Here is a 17,759-nt window from a genome sequence, read left to right as displayed (position 1 = left end):
CCATCAGGGAAATCTAACCATCTGCTAGCGGGTATTTTAGCCATTGCATAGATCTTTTCTTTCACACCTCCGCTGTTTCGTCTCCTATTAAGTGACACTAAGGTTGTTAACTAGATGATCTGTGTCCCCTGCTGTCCCCCCGAACCACAAGAGCCCCTCGTTAATTTCAGTTCATAGACCTTGCTTTTTGCCACTCTCTCAAGGTACCTGGCTCAGAGCCATCTCCAGAACCGAGTCTTCTCTCTTCTCCCTGCAGAGCAAGCTACTACCGAAAGGGAGGCTGTGCAATGCTGCCAGTCAAGTGGATGCCCCCGGAGGCCTTCATGGAAGGAATATTTACTTCTAAAACAGACACGTGGTGAGTCTTTCTGCTGCCCTCATCCAGGTCTCACCATGAGCCTTCAAGTAGAGCTCATGAGTCAAACAAGCCCACACTCTCTTGTGGAAGGATAGGAGAGAAGACAGCATACCTCTATAGCAGGGCCCACATCAACAGAGCATCAGAGTCACCAGGAAGTCTTGGTAAGACACAACTGAATGCTGGACCCCACCCTGAGAGCTTAGGATTTAAGAAGTCTGAGGTCACTGAGAAGTTCCATTTCTCACAAATTCCCGGGCTGTGTGGTCTGCTGCAGGCTGGTGGACCACACACAGAGCCACATGTAATTTTTTTTAACATAATAACAAAGTTGGATTTATCCCAGGAATACAACATTGAGTTAAGATTAGAAAAATGATCAATGAAATTCTCCAACTGACAGAATAACAGAGAAAAAGAAATTATTATCAGCACAGGAATATCAGTGATGGTGATCTACAGCTAAAAATCAGTTTGGAAAACTGTCTGCACATTAGATCTCCAGAAATCATTCATCCCGCAAAACTGAGACCTGTACTCCTTGACTAGCCTCTCCTTCCCTGGCAATCATCATTCTATTCTCTGTTTCTGCGAGTCCACTGATAAGTGAGGTCATGTGGCACTTGTCTTTCTGTGCCTGATTTATTTCACTCAGCATACTGTCCTCCAGGTTTATCCCTGTTGTTGCAAATGGCAAATTTCCTTCTTGTTTAAGGCTGAATAATATTCCTGTGTGTGTGTGTGTATGTGTAAAATACATGCCACGTGTTCTTTATCCATTCATCCATCCATCAGTATTTAGGTTGTTTCCATATCTTGGCTATTGTGAGTAATGCTGCAGTGATCATGGGAGTGCAGATGCCTCTTCAAAATACTGATTTTATTTCCTTTGGATGTATACCCAGAGGTGGGATTGCTAGATCTTAAGGTAGTTCTATTTTTAATTTTTTGAGCACTCTCCATACTGTTTTACATAATTCCTACTAGAGCAACACGTAATTTTAAATGGCAGTCAACCTGTGTTCCCTCCCAAAATACACACACTCACAGAGGAATCTTTTTTGCATAAAAATCCACAAGGACACAGACAACGATGACACAGTTTTGGAAACTGGAAAGTTTACAGACAAACGGTCCCTTACTTGTGTGTGTGTGCTTAGTGGCTAGGTCGTGTCCAGCTCTTTGTGACTCCATGGACTGTAGACTGCCAGGCTCCTCTGTCCATGGAATTTTCTAGGCCAGAATACTGGAGTGGGTAACCCTTCCCTTCTCCAGGGGATCTTCCCAACCCAGGGATCAAACCCATGTCTTCTGCATTCCAGATGGATTCTTTACCATGTGAACCACCAGAGAAGCCCGGTCCCTTACTTTTGAGACTAGAAAGTTGACACCTACGTCCATCTTGAAGTAGCCTGCTTCACTCTGCCTGGTCAGGAGCCCCAGAAAGACCCAGGAATAGAAGGTGCCAGCACCTCCAAGTAGAGGTGCAGCAGATAGGAAAATGAGTTACAGATCTGTTTAGAAAGTAACTAGATCATTCCCTCACCTCTGCCCCTCCTCTACCATCACACAAGGCTAGGGGTTCCCTCTCTGAAGAATTTAATTCTTTCTGACCTTGGGGATATCAGACATCAGCAAGGGTGGATTCTCTACTATAAGCATATATAGTAGAGTTTAAGAAGTCTGCCCACTTAAAGGCGCATGCCTCCTCTCTCCCCTCAGTGCCGAGCACACGGCAACTAGGCAGGATGAGATCAGAAGATTCTCATTGAAGGAACTGACCCATGCAGAGAAAAACTTTAGACATCACAAGTGCTAGTGGGCTGAAAAATGGCCCTCCGATGGTATCGGGCTCTCATCCCAGAAACCCTCATTAGGAGAAGGAGTCTGCATCACCAGTGCCTCACAGGAGGCAGAGGGAGATGTGCCTCACACCCAGAGGACAGAGGCAGAGGTTGAAGAGATGTGGCCACAAGTCAAGACGTTCCAGCAGCCTCCAGAAGCCGGAAGAGGCAAGGAACAGTGTGGTCCCGCATGCACTTCGCTTTCAGCTCTCAATACTGACTTCAGACATCCAGCCTTCGTAACTGTGAGAGAAAAAACTTCTGTTGTCTTAAGTCATCAAGTCTGTGGTACGCTGTCATAGCAACCAGGAAACGAAGGCCCCTTGTGAAACAAGCAAGTCAGTTACCCACCAGTTAGCAAGCCTCATCTACACAGAGCTTCCCATCTTGCCGGGTTCCAATCTTAATATATGAATAGAGAGCCAAGAATCCACAGATACTTGAGAAAAGATTCTGATCTGATGGAAGCAAACATATGCAAAGGAACTTGGAGGGAGAAGAATGCAGAAAGTTTAGGAAAACTTTTGAAAACAATATCCTCAGAAAGTTAACCTTATTGTAACCATAATCTTAAGGACAAATGATTATTTAAAACAATGTTTTTGGGACTTCCCTGGCAGTCCAGTGGTTAAGAATATGCCTTCAATGCAGAGGATACGGGTTTGATCCCTGGTTGGGGAACTAAACTCCCACATGCCAAGAGGCAACTAAACCCGCGTGCCGCGAAGACTGAGTCCGCACACCGCAAGGAAAGATCCTGCATGCAGCAACTAAGACCCGGTGCAGCCAAAAATTACTTACTTAATTATTTTAAATGTTCTTAGGGAAAAAGCTCCTGGATAGAAATATGTGATAAGAGAGCCTTCAAGGAGATGGAGTCTAGTTCCCTGGAGCCCATATGGCCAGCACACAGCAGCATTTTTTTCCAAAAGCACAGAGAGGGAAAAGCAGGGGGAAGAAAGAAACTTGGCAGACACTACCTCTGCTAGGCAGTCAAGGTCAGCATCAACAGCAGTACATCATGTTGACAGCACGTACCTTGACATATGATGAAATGGTAGTTAACCTCTGAGGTCTTTCTCCCCAGACCCATTAACTCCAGTCTAATCATAAGGAAAACAGACAAATCCTGATATGACATTCTATAGAATTCCTGACCAGAATTCTTTGAAACTGTCAAGGTCATCAAAAACAAGGAAAATCTGAGAAGTTGCCAAAGTCAAGAATAGCCTAAGGAAACATGACCGCTAAACATAAAGTGATATTCTAATGGAGTCCTAGAACAGAAAAAGGAAATTCAGCAAAAGCTAAGGAGACCTGAATAAACTATGGGCTTTAGCTAATAATAATTCCTTAATATTGGCTCATTACTTGTAACAAATGTGTCACATTAATGCTAACCATGGAACTGAGTGTGAGGCATGTGGGAACTTCCTGTGTTATCTTCATAATTTCTTCACAACCTAAAACTGTTCTTAAGAAAATAAAGTGTTTTTTTTTAAAAAAGATGATAATAGATGTGTGAAAGTAATAGAAAAATTGGAAGACAGAGTTGAATAAATCTTCTAGAAAATAAAATGACTATAAATAGATGGGATAGATAGGAAAGGAATGACAATTTAAAAGGATTAGACCATTAGACCCAATTAGCTGACAAATAGGAGTCCCAGAAAGAATGAAGAGCAGAAATGAAGGGAATAAAAACATCAAAGAAATAATTCAAGAAGATTTCCCAGAAGGACATACGTTTTCAGAATGAAAGCATCCAGCAAGTGCTAAGTGCTGTGAATAAAAAGAGCAACCACATGAACACATCATTGTGAAACTCCAGACCGATGGTGATCAAGGTGGTAAAAGTTTCCAAGGATACAAATAAAATCATAGTAAAAAATTATCAGAGATGAGAGACAGGGAATCCAAACAATTGAATTTCTCAACAGCAAAGTGGGAAACCAAGAAAATGGGCAAGAGTCCTCCAGATTCTGAAAGCCTTGCATTGAGATAAGGTCAGAAGACAGAGGAGCCATGGTGATCAGAGTCCCTCCTCTGGTCCATTTTTGGATAATGTGCATAAGAGGTTTTGTTGTTCGAAGCCACTGAGATTTGACTTACCCAAACCCAGTGGGTCTCAATGTGTGGTCCTCTGATCAACAGTATCAGCATCACCTGGGACCTTGTCATAAACTCAAATTCTCAATCCCACCCCAGGCCTTATAAAGCAGAAACTCTAGGAGTGGGGTCCAAAAATCTGCATCTTAAGGAATCCTCAGGTCATTCCATGTGCACCCAAGTTAGAGCACCACCCACCTACCCTCTCCAGGTACAGATAGTAATTTGGGTAACTGTGTAATTTTTTAAAATTGGAGTATAATTTCTTTACAATATTGTGTTAGTTACTGCCATACAACGAAGTGAATCAGCTGTATGTATACATAGATCCCCTCACTCCTGGACCTCCCTCTCATCCCTGTCCATCACACCCCTTGAAGTCATCACAGAGCACCAAGCACTTGCATATCCTGCTGCTGCTGCTGCTGCTGCTGTTGTTGCTGCTGCTGCTAAGTAGCTTCAGTCGTGTCCGACTCTGTGCAACCCCATAGACGGCAGACCACCAGGCTCCCCTGTCCCTGGGATTCTCCAGGCAAGAACACTGGAGTGGGTTGCCATTTCCTTCTCCAATGTGTGAAAGTGAAAAGTGAAAGTGAAGTCGCTCAGTCGTGTCTGACTCTTAGTGACCCCATGGACTGCAGCCCACCAGGCTCCTCCATCCATGGGATTTTCCAGGCAAGAGTACTGGAGTGGGGTGCCATTGCGTTCTCCATTGCATATCCTACAACCCAGCAATCTAAGTGCCTGAATTAGAGAGACTTGGGTAAAGTGTTCATCTGCAACATTGTTTACAATAAAGAATAAACAAAGATAGCCTGTCACTCAAGGGGAGGATGGAAAAATAAAATTGTGGTTTATTTATATCATGGAACTTCCCAGGTGGTGCAGTGGTAAAGAATCTGCCTGCCAATGCAGGAGACACAGGAGATGTGAGTTTTAAAAGGCTGATAAACATAGCACTGCTGCTGCTGCTGCTGCTGCTGCTACGTCACTTCAGTCATGTCCGACTCTGTGCAACCCCATAGACGGCAGACCACCAGGCTCCCCTGTCCCTGGGATTCTCCAGGCAAGAACACTGGAGTGGGTTGCCATTTCCTTCTCCAATGCATGAAAGTGAAAAGTGAAAGTGAGGTCGCTCAGTCGTGTCCGACTCTTCGCGATCCCATGGACTGCAGCCCACCAGGCTCCTCCATCCATGGGATTTTCCAGGCAAGAGTACTGGAGTGGGGTGCCATTGCGTTCTCCATTGCATATCCTACAACCCAGCAATCTAAGTGCCTGAATTAGAGAGACTTGGGTAAAGTGTTCATCTGCAACATTGTTTACAATAAAGAATAAACAAAGATAGCCTGTCACTCAAGGGGAGGATGGAAAAATAAAATTGTGGTTTATTTATATCATGGAACTTCCCAGGTGGTGCAGTGGTAAAGAATCTGCCTGCCAATGCAGGAGACACAGGAGATGTGAGTTTTAAAAGGCTGATAAACATAGCACTGCTGCTGCTGCTGCTGCTGCTGCTACGTCACTTCAGTCATGTCCGACTCTGTGCAACCCCATAGACAGCAGACCACCAGGCTCCCCTGTCCCTGGGATTCTCCAGGCAAGAACACTGGAGTGGGTTGCCATTTCCTTCTCCAATGCATGAAAGTGAAAAGTGAAAGTGAGGTCGCTCAGTCGTGTCCGACTCTTCGCGATCCCATGGACTGCAGCCCACCAGGCTCCTTCATCCATGGGATTTTCCAGGCACAATGTGACTTTAAAATTTTTTTATCAGATTATCTTTATTGATTCAAATTTCTAAGATAATTTCATCTGCAATCACTCAAGCTATTTCTATAATTTTAGGAAGAATAGGTTTTATATCAGAAGAAACAATGTGGGTTTTTTTAAAATATTTGTCTTATTTGATTTTTGAATGCTTCGGTGCAAAGCTTTGGGCCTTGTGGCTCATATTTGAGACAGGCTTACCTTATCAGTGATTTTAAAAAAATTGGCATACAAAATATATATTTACTTGATCTGTAGGATTACTAGATAAAATACAAAATGGCCAGTTAAAATGAAATTTCACATGAACAGTGAATAATTTTTTGGTATGTCTCATGCAGTATTTGGGATATGAATGTGTGCTAAGTCGCTTCAGTCCCATCCACCTCTCTGCGACCCTGTGAACTGAAGCTCCACATGCTTCTCTGTCCATGGGATTCTCCAGGCAAGGCTACTGGAGTGGGTTGCCATGCCCTCTTCCAGGGGATCTTCCTGACCCAGGGATCGAACCCTCGTCTCTTGTGTCTCCTGCACTGGCCAGTGGGTTCTTTACCACTAGTGCCAGCTGGGAAGTCCAACTGGAATATGCTAATACTAAAAATGTATTTCTTGTTTATCTGGAATTCAAATGTTAATGAGTATCCTGTATGATTATCTGCTAAATTTCACAACATTCAGTTCAGTTCAGTTCAGTTCAGTTCAGTCGCTCAGTCGTGTCTGACTATTTGTGACCCCATGAATCACAGCACGCCAGACCTCCCTGTTCATCACCATCTGCCGGAGTTCACTCAGACTCACGTCCAACAAGTCCGTGATGCCATCCAGCCATCTCATCCTCCGTCATCCCCTTCTCCTCCTGCCCACAATCCCTCCCAGCATCAGAGTTTTTTCCAATGAGTCAACTCTTCTCATGAGGTGGCCAAAGTACTGGAGTTTCAGCTTTAGCATCAGTCCTTCCAAAGAAATCCCAGGGTTGATCTCCTTCAGAATGGACTGGTTGGATCGCCTTGCAGTTCAAGGGACTCTCAAGAGTCTTCTCCCAACACCACAGTTCAAAAGCATCAATTCTTCGGTGCTCAGCCTTCTTCACAGTCCAACTCTCACATCCATACATGACCACAGGAAAAACCATAGCCTTGACTAGACGGACCTTAGTCGGCAAAGTAATGTCTCTGCTTTTGAATATGCTGTCTAGGTTGGTCATAACTTTTCTTCCAAGGAGTAAGCGTCTTTTAATTTCATGGTTGCAGTCACCATCTGCAGTGATTCTGGAGCCCCCAAAAATAAAGTCTGACACTGTTTCCACTGTTTCCCCATCTATTTCCCATGAAGTGATGGGACCGGATGCCACGATCTTCGTTTTCTGAATGTTGAGCATTAGGCCAACTTTTTCGCTCTCCTCTTTCACTTTCATCAAGAGGCTTTTTAGTTCCTCTTCACTTTCTGCCATAAGGGTGGTTCATCTGCATATCTGAGGTTATTGATATTTCTCCTGGCAATCTTGATTCCAGCTTGTGCTTCTTCCAGCCCAGCGTTTCTCATGATGTACTCTGCATAGAAGTTAAATAAGCAGGGTGACAATATACAGCCTTGGCGTACTCCTTTTCCTATTTGGAACCAATCTGTTGTTCCATGTCCAGTTCTAACTGGTGCTTCCTGACCTGCCTACAGATTTCTCCAGAGGCAGGTCAGGTGGTCTGTATTCCTATCTCTTTCAGAATTTTCCACAGTTTATTGTGATCCACACAGTCAAAGGCTTTGGCACAGTCAATAAAGCAGAAATAGATGTTTTTCTGGAACTCTCTTGCTTTTTCAATGATCCAGCAGATGTTGGCAATTTGATCTCTGGTTCCTCTGCCTTTTCTAAAACCAGGTTGAATGTCAGGGAGTTCACGGTTCACGTATTGCTGAAGCCTGGCTTAGAGAATTTTGAGCGTTACTTTACTAGCATGTGAGATGAGTGCAATTGTGTGGTAGTTTGAACATTCTTTTGCATTGCCTTTCTTTGGAATTGGAATGAAAACTGACCTTTTCCAGTCCTGTGGCCACTGCTGAGTTGAACTATGGAATGCAGTTCATGACATTCTGCAGGAGACAGGGATCAAGACCATCCCCATGGAAAAGAAATGCAAAAAAGCAAAATGGCTGTCTGAGGAGGCCTTACAAATAGCTGTGAAGAGAAGAGAGGTGAAAAGCAAAGGAGAAAAGGAAAGATATAGGCATCTAAATGCAGAGTTCCAAAGAATAGCAAGAAGAGATAAGAAAGCCTTCTTCAGCGATCAATGCAAAGAAATAGAGGAAAACAACAGAATGGGAAAGACTAGAGATTTCTTCAAGAAAATTAGAGATACCAAGGGAACATTTCATACAAAGATGGGCTCGATAAAGGACAGAAATGGTATGGACCTAACAGAAGCAGAAGATATTAAGAAGAGGTGGCAAGAATACATGGAAGAACTGTACAAAAAAGATCTTCTCGACCCAGATAGTCATGATGATATGATCACTAATCTAGAACCAGACTTCTTGGAATGTGAAGTCAAGTGGGCCTTAGAAAGCATCACTACGAACAAAGCTAGTGGAGGTGATGGAATTCCAATTGAGCTATTTCAAATCCTGAAAGATGATGCTGTGAAAGTGCTGCACTCACAACATTACTTACCTGAAATTATCAGCGTTCTGTAACCAACATGACTTCTCACTTCCTCGAACGCCAAGAAAATAAACATCTATTTGCAATCCATACAATGATTCTCTCAAAGAATACTCCAATTTGTCTCCCTAACTATCCAGATAGGCAGAAAGCATATTGCTGGGATTCTTTAAGCCCTGCTACTTAGTTTCATCCACGATTTTGCTTATTTTATTTTGCCTTGTGGGGGAGGCAGAAAGGCCACCAAACAGAGAGGAATAATATATGAACCAGGCAATTTGTAGTTAGTTGAATCAAGAAATCTAGTAACGTATTCCAGTCTGTCTTGAATTAACTGTATAATAATCTCTGCTTCAGCCTTCTCACCTGAAAAATACAGAAACTATCTTTGCCTAATTCTCCTCAAAAGAATCTTTGAAAGTTCACTTAAATGATGTCAATAAAAGTACTTTGTATAAATCACTTCCTACATGTCCGACTCTTTGGGACCCTGTGGACCGTGGCCTGCCAGGCTCCTCTGTCCATGGGATTCTCCAGGCAAGAATACTGGAGTGGCTTGCCATGCCCTCCTCCAGGGGATCTTCCCAACCCAGGGATCAAACCCACGTCTCTTAAGTCTCCTGCATCGGCAGATGGGTTCTTTACCACTGGTGCCACCTGGGAAGCCCAGAGAAGCTTTTGTTGTTCGGTCGCTCAGTCATGTCTGACTCTTTGCAACCCCATGGACTGCAGCACACCATGCTTCCCTGTCTTTCACCATCTCCCGGAGCTTGCCTATCACCATCTCCTGGAACTTGCTCAGACTCATGTCCATCGAGTTGGTGATGCCATGCAACCATCTCATCCTCTGTTATCCCCTTCTCCTCTTGCCTTCAATCTTTCCCAGCATCAGAGTCTTTTCCAAAGAGTCGGGTCTTCACATCAGGTGGCCAAAGTATTGGCGCTTCAGCTTCAGCATCAGTCCTTCCAATGAATATTCAGGGTTGATTTCCTTTAGGATTGACTAATTTGATTTCCTTGCAGTCCAAGTGACTCTCAAGCGCTATAGTTTCAGAGGAGCTATAGTTCCGTAAATTTTTGAGGTAATATTACATCAGAAAACTGCAACCAGATACTAAAACAAAGATAGCCCTTTTTTTGCTAAAAAAAAACTAATTATGAAATTAAATGTTTTAAAGTTTTAGTCAAAATATCAAAGGAGATGATTTTGAAATACAATAGAAATCATTTTAAAGTTCATTTAAAACAAGTCAAATACATTTTTTTGTATTTTTGATTTTGAGAAATCAAAATACATTTGATTTGATTTTGAGAAATCTGATACATTTCTTTAAAAAGAGAGAAGTAAGGAAAAATGCCCTACTCGATATTAAAACCTAAATACACAAAAAGTAAAAGAGACTTCCCTAGTGGCACAATGGTTAAGAATCTGCCCGCCAATGACAGAACACAGGTTCGATCCCTGGTCCAAGAAGTTTATACATGCCAAGGGGCAACTAAGCCTGTGTGCCGCAACTCCTGAAGCCCACGCTCTAGGGCCCGGCTCTACAAGGGAAGCCAGTGTAGTGAGAAGCTCGTGCACCGCAACTAGAGAAAAGCTTGCGTGCAGCAATGAAGACTCAGCACAGCCAAAAAATAAAGTAAAAGAAAACGGTATCGATGCAAGAAGCACACAAATAGATGAAGTGAATCGATATCCTGGAACAGACCTGTCTTACTCACAAGCCAATAGTTGATGAGAAAATTATTTGGGGAATATGTAGTGTTAAACAGTGGTTTTAGAGGAGCGAATAAAATGAGTTCCTTACCTCACACTTTACACCAAACTCAACTCCAACTGGATGTGAGAAGAAAGAAAAAAGAAATATTAATACAACTGGAAGAAAATAGCAAACATTCCTCTAGTCATTGGTAAAGAGAGGATTGTACAATCTCTGAAACAGATGGACAAAATCACAGAACTTTTTCAAATAGATTCAACTACATAAAAATAAAAATCTTTGGTATGCTAACAAGGAAAATTAGAAAGCAACTAATAGAAGTGTTTGAACTTTGAATAAAAGATTAACATCTTTGATAAAGTATGTTTATAAATCAAAATAAAATATGTGGTTTAGGGTGGTTATATGAGGTTAAACAGGAAACATTCACAGGAAAAAGAGTGAATTAACAAACACATTCAACCATGTTAATTATCCAATCAATAATCATAATTTAAAATAATCTACCATTTTTTACCTTAAAAATCAGCAAAAGTTCTCATTTTTAGTAAGAAGACTCGGTGTTGGTAAGAGTGTCTGATGCACAGTGCTGGTTGATGATCAGCAATGCACTGGAAAGTCACATGGGCAATAAGCAGAAATAATTTTTCTGCATTCATATTATTTTGATCTAGTAATTCCATTAGAATTATCCTAGATTTTACTAGATTATTCTTATCCTAAATTTTACTAGATTATCCTAATCCTAAATTCAGGAAATTTATTCTAAGGAAATTGTCCTTTTAAAAATGTATAAAGATGTTCATCACAATGTTTTTAAAATACTTTAAAAATTGAAAACAATATGGAAATGATACAGCAAATTATGGCACAACTACTCAGTGGAATTTTTTATAGCTATGTCAAATTCTGTTTATAAAAGGGTTTGTATTAGCATGCAAAATGTTTATGCTATAATGGAATTTGCCAGAAAAAAAAAAAATCACAGCAGTTATGTAAAAAAATTCTAAGCCCAGAATCTGTAAAGAAGAGACAACATGCTGGTTATCCTTTTATGGATCTTCACTTGTGGCTACTTTCTCATTCTTTTCTATTTCTCCATATTAAAAACTTTTATTGTGGAAAAATGAAATTAAGCAATTAAAATTTTCCATGTGTGCATGTGTGTGTGTGTCTGTGAGAATGTCACATGTTTATGTCGCTGTGTGTGCGTATACATACGTCTCTGTGTGTGTGTCGGGGCGTTTCCATGTGTGCATGTGTGTGTGTGTGTCCGTGAGAATGTGCACATGTTTATGTCGCTGTGTGTGCGTATACGTCTCTGTATGTATGTCGGGGTGTTTACATGTGTGCATGTGTGTGTGTATGAGCATCTGTGAATGTATTTGTATGTGTGTGTGTGTGCACGCCCACACCCACACCTCCCGTCCTGTGTGCAGGTCCTTCGGAGTGCTGCTATGGGAAATCTTCTCTCTTGGATACATGCCATACCCTAGCAAAAGCAACCAGGAAGTCCTGGAGTTCGTCACCAGTGGAGGACGGATGGACCCACCTAAGAACTGCCCAGGGCCTGTGTATGACTCTGAGGATTTTCTACAATTTACTAAGCACAATTTTCCTTTTCAAAAAATATCTGCAGCCACGTATGCTTTTTGATTTTCAAGATGAAGGAACAGATGGCTGGCCTCATTTAATATGCCCCAAGATAGGAGTGTGCCTCTAGTTTCAATGAGATGGTTTATTCTTCCTGCCCCTTGACAGCAATAATGCCGCACCCCAAAAGGTAGACATTGTCTGGACGGAGGCTGTGGACTCACCAGGTTCACTCGCCTCAGGCACCTCCTAGGTCTGTGCTGTGGGCTCGTCCCTGCTGCCGTACTCCACAGGTCTTGAGTCTCCCTGAAGTATCTCTATTGCCTGGGTTTTCTGCGGTCTTATGTGTCTCACCATGGACTCCATGCAGGCCACAGGGTCGCAAAGAGTCAGACACGACTGAGCGACTGAACTGAACTGAACTGATCTGTCTCACCTCCTTCCCACAAACAAGACAGATGGGAAATACAGTTAGAATATTCTGCCCCAGAGGTGACCTTAATTCAGGAATGGAACAAACGAGCCCTGTATGATACCTTCACACCCTGCCCATCAGCAGAGGGCAGCACGTGCAAACATGGGGGCAAGATGAGTCCCTACCCTAGAAGACAGTGCTATTCCAGTCCCATTAGAAAAGCACTGAGGGGGGGAAAATGTATTTTTCATCCCGTTTTTCTTGATTTTAATTTATGTCCGTGTTCTTTTAGATACCGGATAATGACCCAGTGCTGGCAACATCAGCCTGAAGACAGGCCCAACTTTGCCATAATTTTGGAGAGGATTGAATACTGCACTCAGGTATACACATCCCACCCCACCACCACCCCCCCCACCACCACCTCCTTCAGCTAGTGTTTATATGGAAAAGTCTTGAAGATGGCAAATACCAAAATGTGAAATAATAGTTACACCAGCCAGGAGAAATGAGTTATGCTCTTGAAGACTAATGTTAATTATCTATAAGTACAATGAGTGGTATCTCAGTCTGCCTGTTTTGTAAACAAATACTAGTTGCTGTCGCTTAGAGGAGTTGAGCTGGGAGAGGGTCTGTCCAAGCCACGCAGCTTCCCGCAGTCCTGCTGGTCCCTGTCCAGATTCCACTCCCACTTCTGTCAGTAAGGACTGCATGTTTCCTGTTTTGATGTTAATAGAAATGGGGTACATTTTCAGCAGATGACTATGCCTTCTACCTCCTCAAGAGTGGAGGCCATCAAGTGAGAGCCCCGGCTCCTGATTTCCTCCATGTCTGCACTGTCCTCGGTGGAGGGGTGTGCTCCCTTACTTCAAGGTCTCAGGGGCCTTCACAGCCGACACTTCTCACCTCCAGGCTGCGTGAATTTTCTTCCCCTCTTTTTTTGCCCCTCATTCTGCCAGGATATCAGATTCTGGAGAACCTTTTAGAAGTCAGACAACAAACCACTACCTCTCTAAATTCCCTCCCCTCTTAGTTGTGACAATAGACATACACATTTTCACACTGGAGTCATCTCCTGTCCTCATGATTCCATTCTTTTGGGTTCTTTGAGCTCAGAAGGCATTTATCTATATAGACTTCAAGTTATTCGGGGTTTTTTTGTTTGTTTTAGAGAACTTGATGTTCAGTGGCTTTTAGGTTATTATGTTGTAATATTAATGGGATGCATCCACTTAAGTACATATACTTTGGAGTAATTTTCTTCTCCAAAGTACATAAGATCCCTCTTAAAGGCTGGGAGCTCTGTACAAGCATATTTTGAATGACTCGTTCTAGAAATTAATAATTAATAGGGAAGGAACGAAAGACTAAAGCAGATAGAATTAGAAGGTAGTTATTTTTTATGCTTAAACTCTTTACTGATGAATACTGGACCTATGTGCTTTTCTATTAAACGGAAATAATGGTTTTCCCAATTTGCACTAAATAGTACAGGATTAAGTTTCCCCAACTTTAAGCTTTCTTCCACAAATCTTCCTCAGATCTCTAGCAACTGCCTTCTGCTTTTCTATATCCGTCTGTCGCTGTAAAAATGATCTAGCACAGAGCTGATTTTGTAAGTTGTTTTCCTCAAAGCACATCAGTATTTCCTGGGTTTCATCAGATCCAAACTTGTTGAAAAACCACTGCATTGTGATATCAGCATATGTAATGAAGCGATGATATAACCCAGAAACGTTATGATCAAGTGCAGCCTCCATCCAAAGGTGATGGAAATGCTGGGAGAACCAGAGGTTAACCTTGTCAGCCAGCATGGTGTGTCCTTCCTCCCTTCTCCTCCCCTCCTTGCACTCTCAACAGACGTATTTTGAAGTCAAACATGCAGATTTTTTTTTTTGTAAGTATTTCACTGGGAACTGGGCTTCCCTGGTGGCTCAGAGGGTAAAGCATCTGCCTGCTATGTTGGAGACCTGGGTTCGATCCCCTGGTCGGGAAGTTCGCCTGGAGAAGGAAATGGCAACCCACTCCAGTACTCTTGCCTGGAAAATTCCATGGACAGAGCCGGGTAAGCTACGGGGTCCATGGGATTGCAAAGAGTCACACATGACTGAGCAACTTCACTTCACTGGGAACAGACGGTAACCATTTTAAAAACTAATTTATAATTTTTTGAATCCACTCCTCTGTAAGTTTTGCCTAAAGCTGGTCTCTGCAAAGCCTCTCTTTCCTGAGTCCACTCCCCTTCCCCAGGCAGCGGGGCCGCTTCCGGGCCCCCTGTCCCAGCACGCTCTTCTGTAACAGCGCCTCTCCTCTACGAAATGAGGACGTTTTCGCATGTGCTTCTTATTCTCCCGTGCTTACAAACTAATATTCCCAGTAAACCCTGAATGGTTTCCTCATCTGTGAAGTAAGTTTGGATGACATCATCGCTAAGGTTATCTTCCCATCCACACGTTTGGCTTGTGCTTCAAAGTCCCCATCCGTCCATCTCTCCCGCCTGTAGGACCCAGATGTGATCAACACCGCTTTGCCGGTTGAATACGGGCCCCTCGTGGAAGAGGAGGAGAAGGTGCCTATGAGGCCCCAGGACCCCGAGGGAATCCCTCCTCTCCTGGTCTCGGCGGCCCAGGCCAAGCGAGAGGAGGGCCGCGAGCCGGCCGCCCCCGCCGCTCTGCCCTCGGCTCCGCCCGGCAAGGCCGGCAAGAAGCCCGCGGCCGCGGAGGCCGGTGTCCGAGGCGGCGCCCGGCCGCCGGCCGTGGACGGGGGACACGTCAACATGGCCTTCTCGCAGTCCAACCCGCCCTCGGAGCTGCCCCAAGTCCAGGGCTCCAGGAACAAGCCCACCAGCCTCTGGAACCCCACCTACGGCTCCTGGTTTACAGAGAAACCCACCAAAAAGAACACTCCACCGGCCAAGAAGGAGCAGCGCGAGCGGGGGCCCCCGGGCGGCGAGGGCGCCCGTGCTGTCCCGGCGCCCGCGCCCGCCGCCCGCCGCCCGGGCGCCTCGCTGCTCCTCGAGCCGTCGGCGCTGACCGCCAGCCTGCGGGACGTGCCTCTGTTCAGGCTGCGCCACTTCCCGTGCGGCACCGTCAACTACGGCTACCAGCAGCAGGGCTTCCCCCCGGAGGCCGCCCCCGGCCCGGGCCGCTACGAGGACCCCGCGCCCAAGAGCCAGCCTGCGCCCTGAGCCCCAGCTCGGCCCGGGGAGGGACAGGTAACGGCTCCTCCGCAAACCACTGACCAAATGTCACTCTTCATTCTGTGCCAACTTGTTTCGAAGTGCCACATCAAAAGCCGTGTTTTCAAATTGCTTCTAAAGGTTCGGAGCACGCGTTCATCCCAGTCTTGCAAAAGGAGAACATCTCATAAAAAGGAGTGATCAATGCGAGGCCGGGACGCGGCTGCGTAGGGTTCTGACGGATGGCTGGTGTCCACCTGCTCCTGCTTCTTTCCCTGTCCCGCGTGCTCTGCTCCACGCTCGCAGAGCTAGCCACTCCTGTGTTTGCTAGTCGGAGTCATAGGTTTTCCCCTGGTCAGTGTGGGCCTGGACCACTTGAGAGCAGAGGGAACAGAAATAAAGTTCTCTGTAGTGTCAGGGTGGGGACATTCTTTACTTGGAAAAGAAAAATCATAGACAACTCACTGGAAGGTCACTGTGGATGCTGGGTGCTTTCACTTGGGCTGTGTCATCGACGATCATATCATAAAAATGTGATGAACAGTTATAGTAGTAGAGAGAAAATGTGTATACACTCACCTGAATGAATCACAAGTACTCAAAAGCGCTTTGAGGATGGTAAGATCCAGAGAGTCCAACATCCTGGTAATATACCTCAAGCCTTAAGAAAACCCTCCTACTAACAGTGAACAGCAGAGTGTGAGGTTTCCTATTGCGTTGAAAATTTGAGATTTAAAATTTTAATTACTTATTTTAAAACTTAGCACTAAAATAAACTCCGATGATATAATTTAAAAAAAATTTTTTAATGTAAGCAACGGTGATACATCGACGCATAAAAATGTATCCATTCATGGGCATTAGTGTCACACTTTCTAACAATTTCAGTCATGAAGGTTACCAAGTTGAAGTTTCTACTCCTGGAGATGAATCAGGGGAGCAGCAGGCCCTTCAGTGGTCCTAAGGAGAGGTATTGATTCAGTATCCTTCCTTCCAGGCTTCACCCCAGTTCCGGCTCCTTAATAGTGTGTGATTCTAGCACATATGGGAACAGAAATGGACTGAAACACAAGGTATAATTTGTATACCTGTCAAATACAGAGTAAAACAGTTTTGTTCTCTGGGTGACATGCAGTGAAGGAATCAAGGGACACGTGAAGTGCTGAGGTTGGTAGTGACATGTTACAAAGAGAGTTCTGAACTTGGTTTTCACACGTGAAATTTATCTCCATTGCAGACAAGTTGGCAATCTGTTAAATCTTACACACAGACATATGCAATGATGCTTTATCAGAAAGTTTTCATCTCTTTCTTTCTGCTCCCCTCAATTCTCTTTCCCAGTTGCATTTCTGGTGGTAGCTGTGCCAGAACCTCACTTTGGGACGAAAGCACTTTTTATCACTTGTTAAGCACTAAAAATTCCCAAGCAAAGGACTGTGTCTATCCACCTTGCCCTGCCTTCTCAACTCCACTTGCATCAACAGTCTAATCTGGACTCAAGGCCATTCTGTTCTAAGCCAATACCAGACCAGTGAGTGTGATTCCCCTATGGCAGAGCCTTGCCTAGTCAGTAGTTCTTCACATCTTGAGAAGCTCAGATACCTTGGACATCACTTTTCTTTATCTTCTTGACTGCCAAAAGTATCTTCATCGGACACACATGAAGATCTCATCAATGAACTCATCTCTAAATACTTGTATCAATAAAGTTTTAGCTCATGTCCGGCACAAAGTAAATAGTCTAATTATATAACCATTAACTCATAAACCACCTGAAGGTGTTCAAGAATCACACTTTGAAAGATATCCTCCTAAAAGGATGACAGAGCAACAGTCATAACAAGAACAATTTTACTTTATACTTGTGACACCAGTAACCAATTAAACAGGGAGCATGCTATGTGGTTAAATAGCCAACTCTTTCATTAACAAGGGAAAAATCTTATTCTTTTCTCTTCTTAAAAACTACACATCCACTACATTTTCAGGTTGTGCCTTACTACCACGGAGATTGATTTGTTGATTCTCTCTAATCGTCTTTATTGGTATCAGTTTTCATGTAAATGGTAGTCCAGTCTTAAAAGCCTGTATACATGGATAATAAACAACTCCACACTGAGA

The 17,759-nt window shown here is 43.8% G+C and overlaps 1 protein-coding gene across 1 annotated transcript in view; it reads left to right on the top strand.

Annotated features, from left to right (window-relative positions):
- ALK (ALK receptor tyrosine kinase) overlaps positions 1-17,759 on the top strand; it is a 741,252-nt gene extending 723,493 nt beyond the window's left edge. Inside the window, exons 26-29 of the mRNA XM_015093875.4 lie at positions 257-358; positions 11,892-12,026; positions 12,753-12,843; positions 14,964-17,759. Of these exons, the coding sequence (XP_014949361.3) occupies positions 257-358; positions 11,892-12,026; positions 12,753-12,843; positions 14,964-15,647 (1,012 nt within the window). The 3' untranslated portion in view covers positions 15,648-17,759. The remainder of the gene's footprint in view (positions 1-256; positions 359-11,891; positions 12,027-12,752; positions 12,844-14,963) is intronic.

This window comes from Ovis aries, chromosome 3 (assembly GCF_016772045.2).
Source record: "Ovis aries strain OAR_USU_Benz2616 breed Rambouillet chromosome 3, ARS-UI_Ramb_v3.0, whole genome shotgun sequence".
NCBI lineage: Eukaryota > Metazoa > Chordata > Mammalia > Artiodactyla > Bovidae > Ovis > Ovis aries.
The sequence above is the reverse complement of the archived record's forward strand: the minus strand, read 5'-3'. Positions and strand labels throughout refer to the sequence as shown.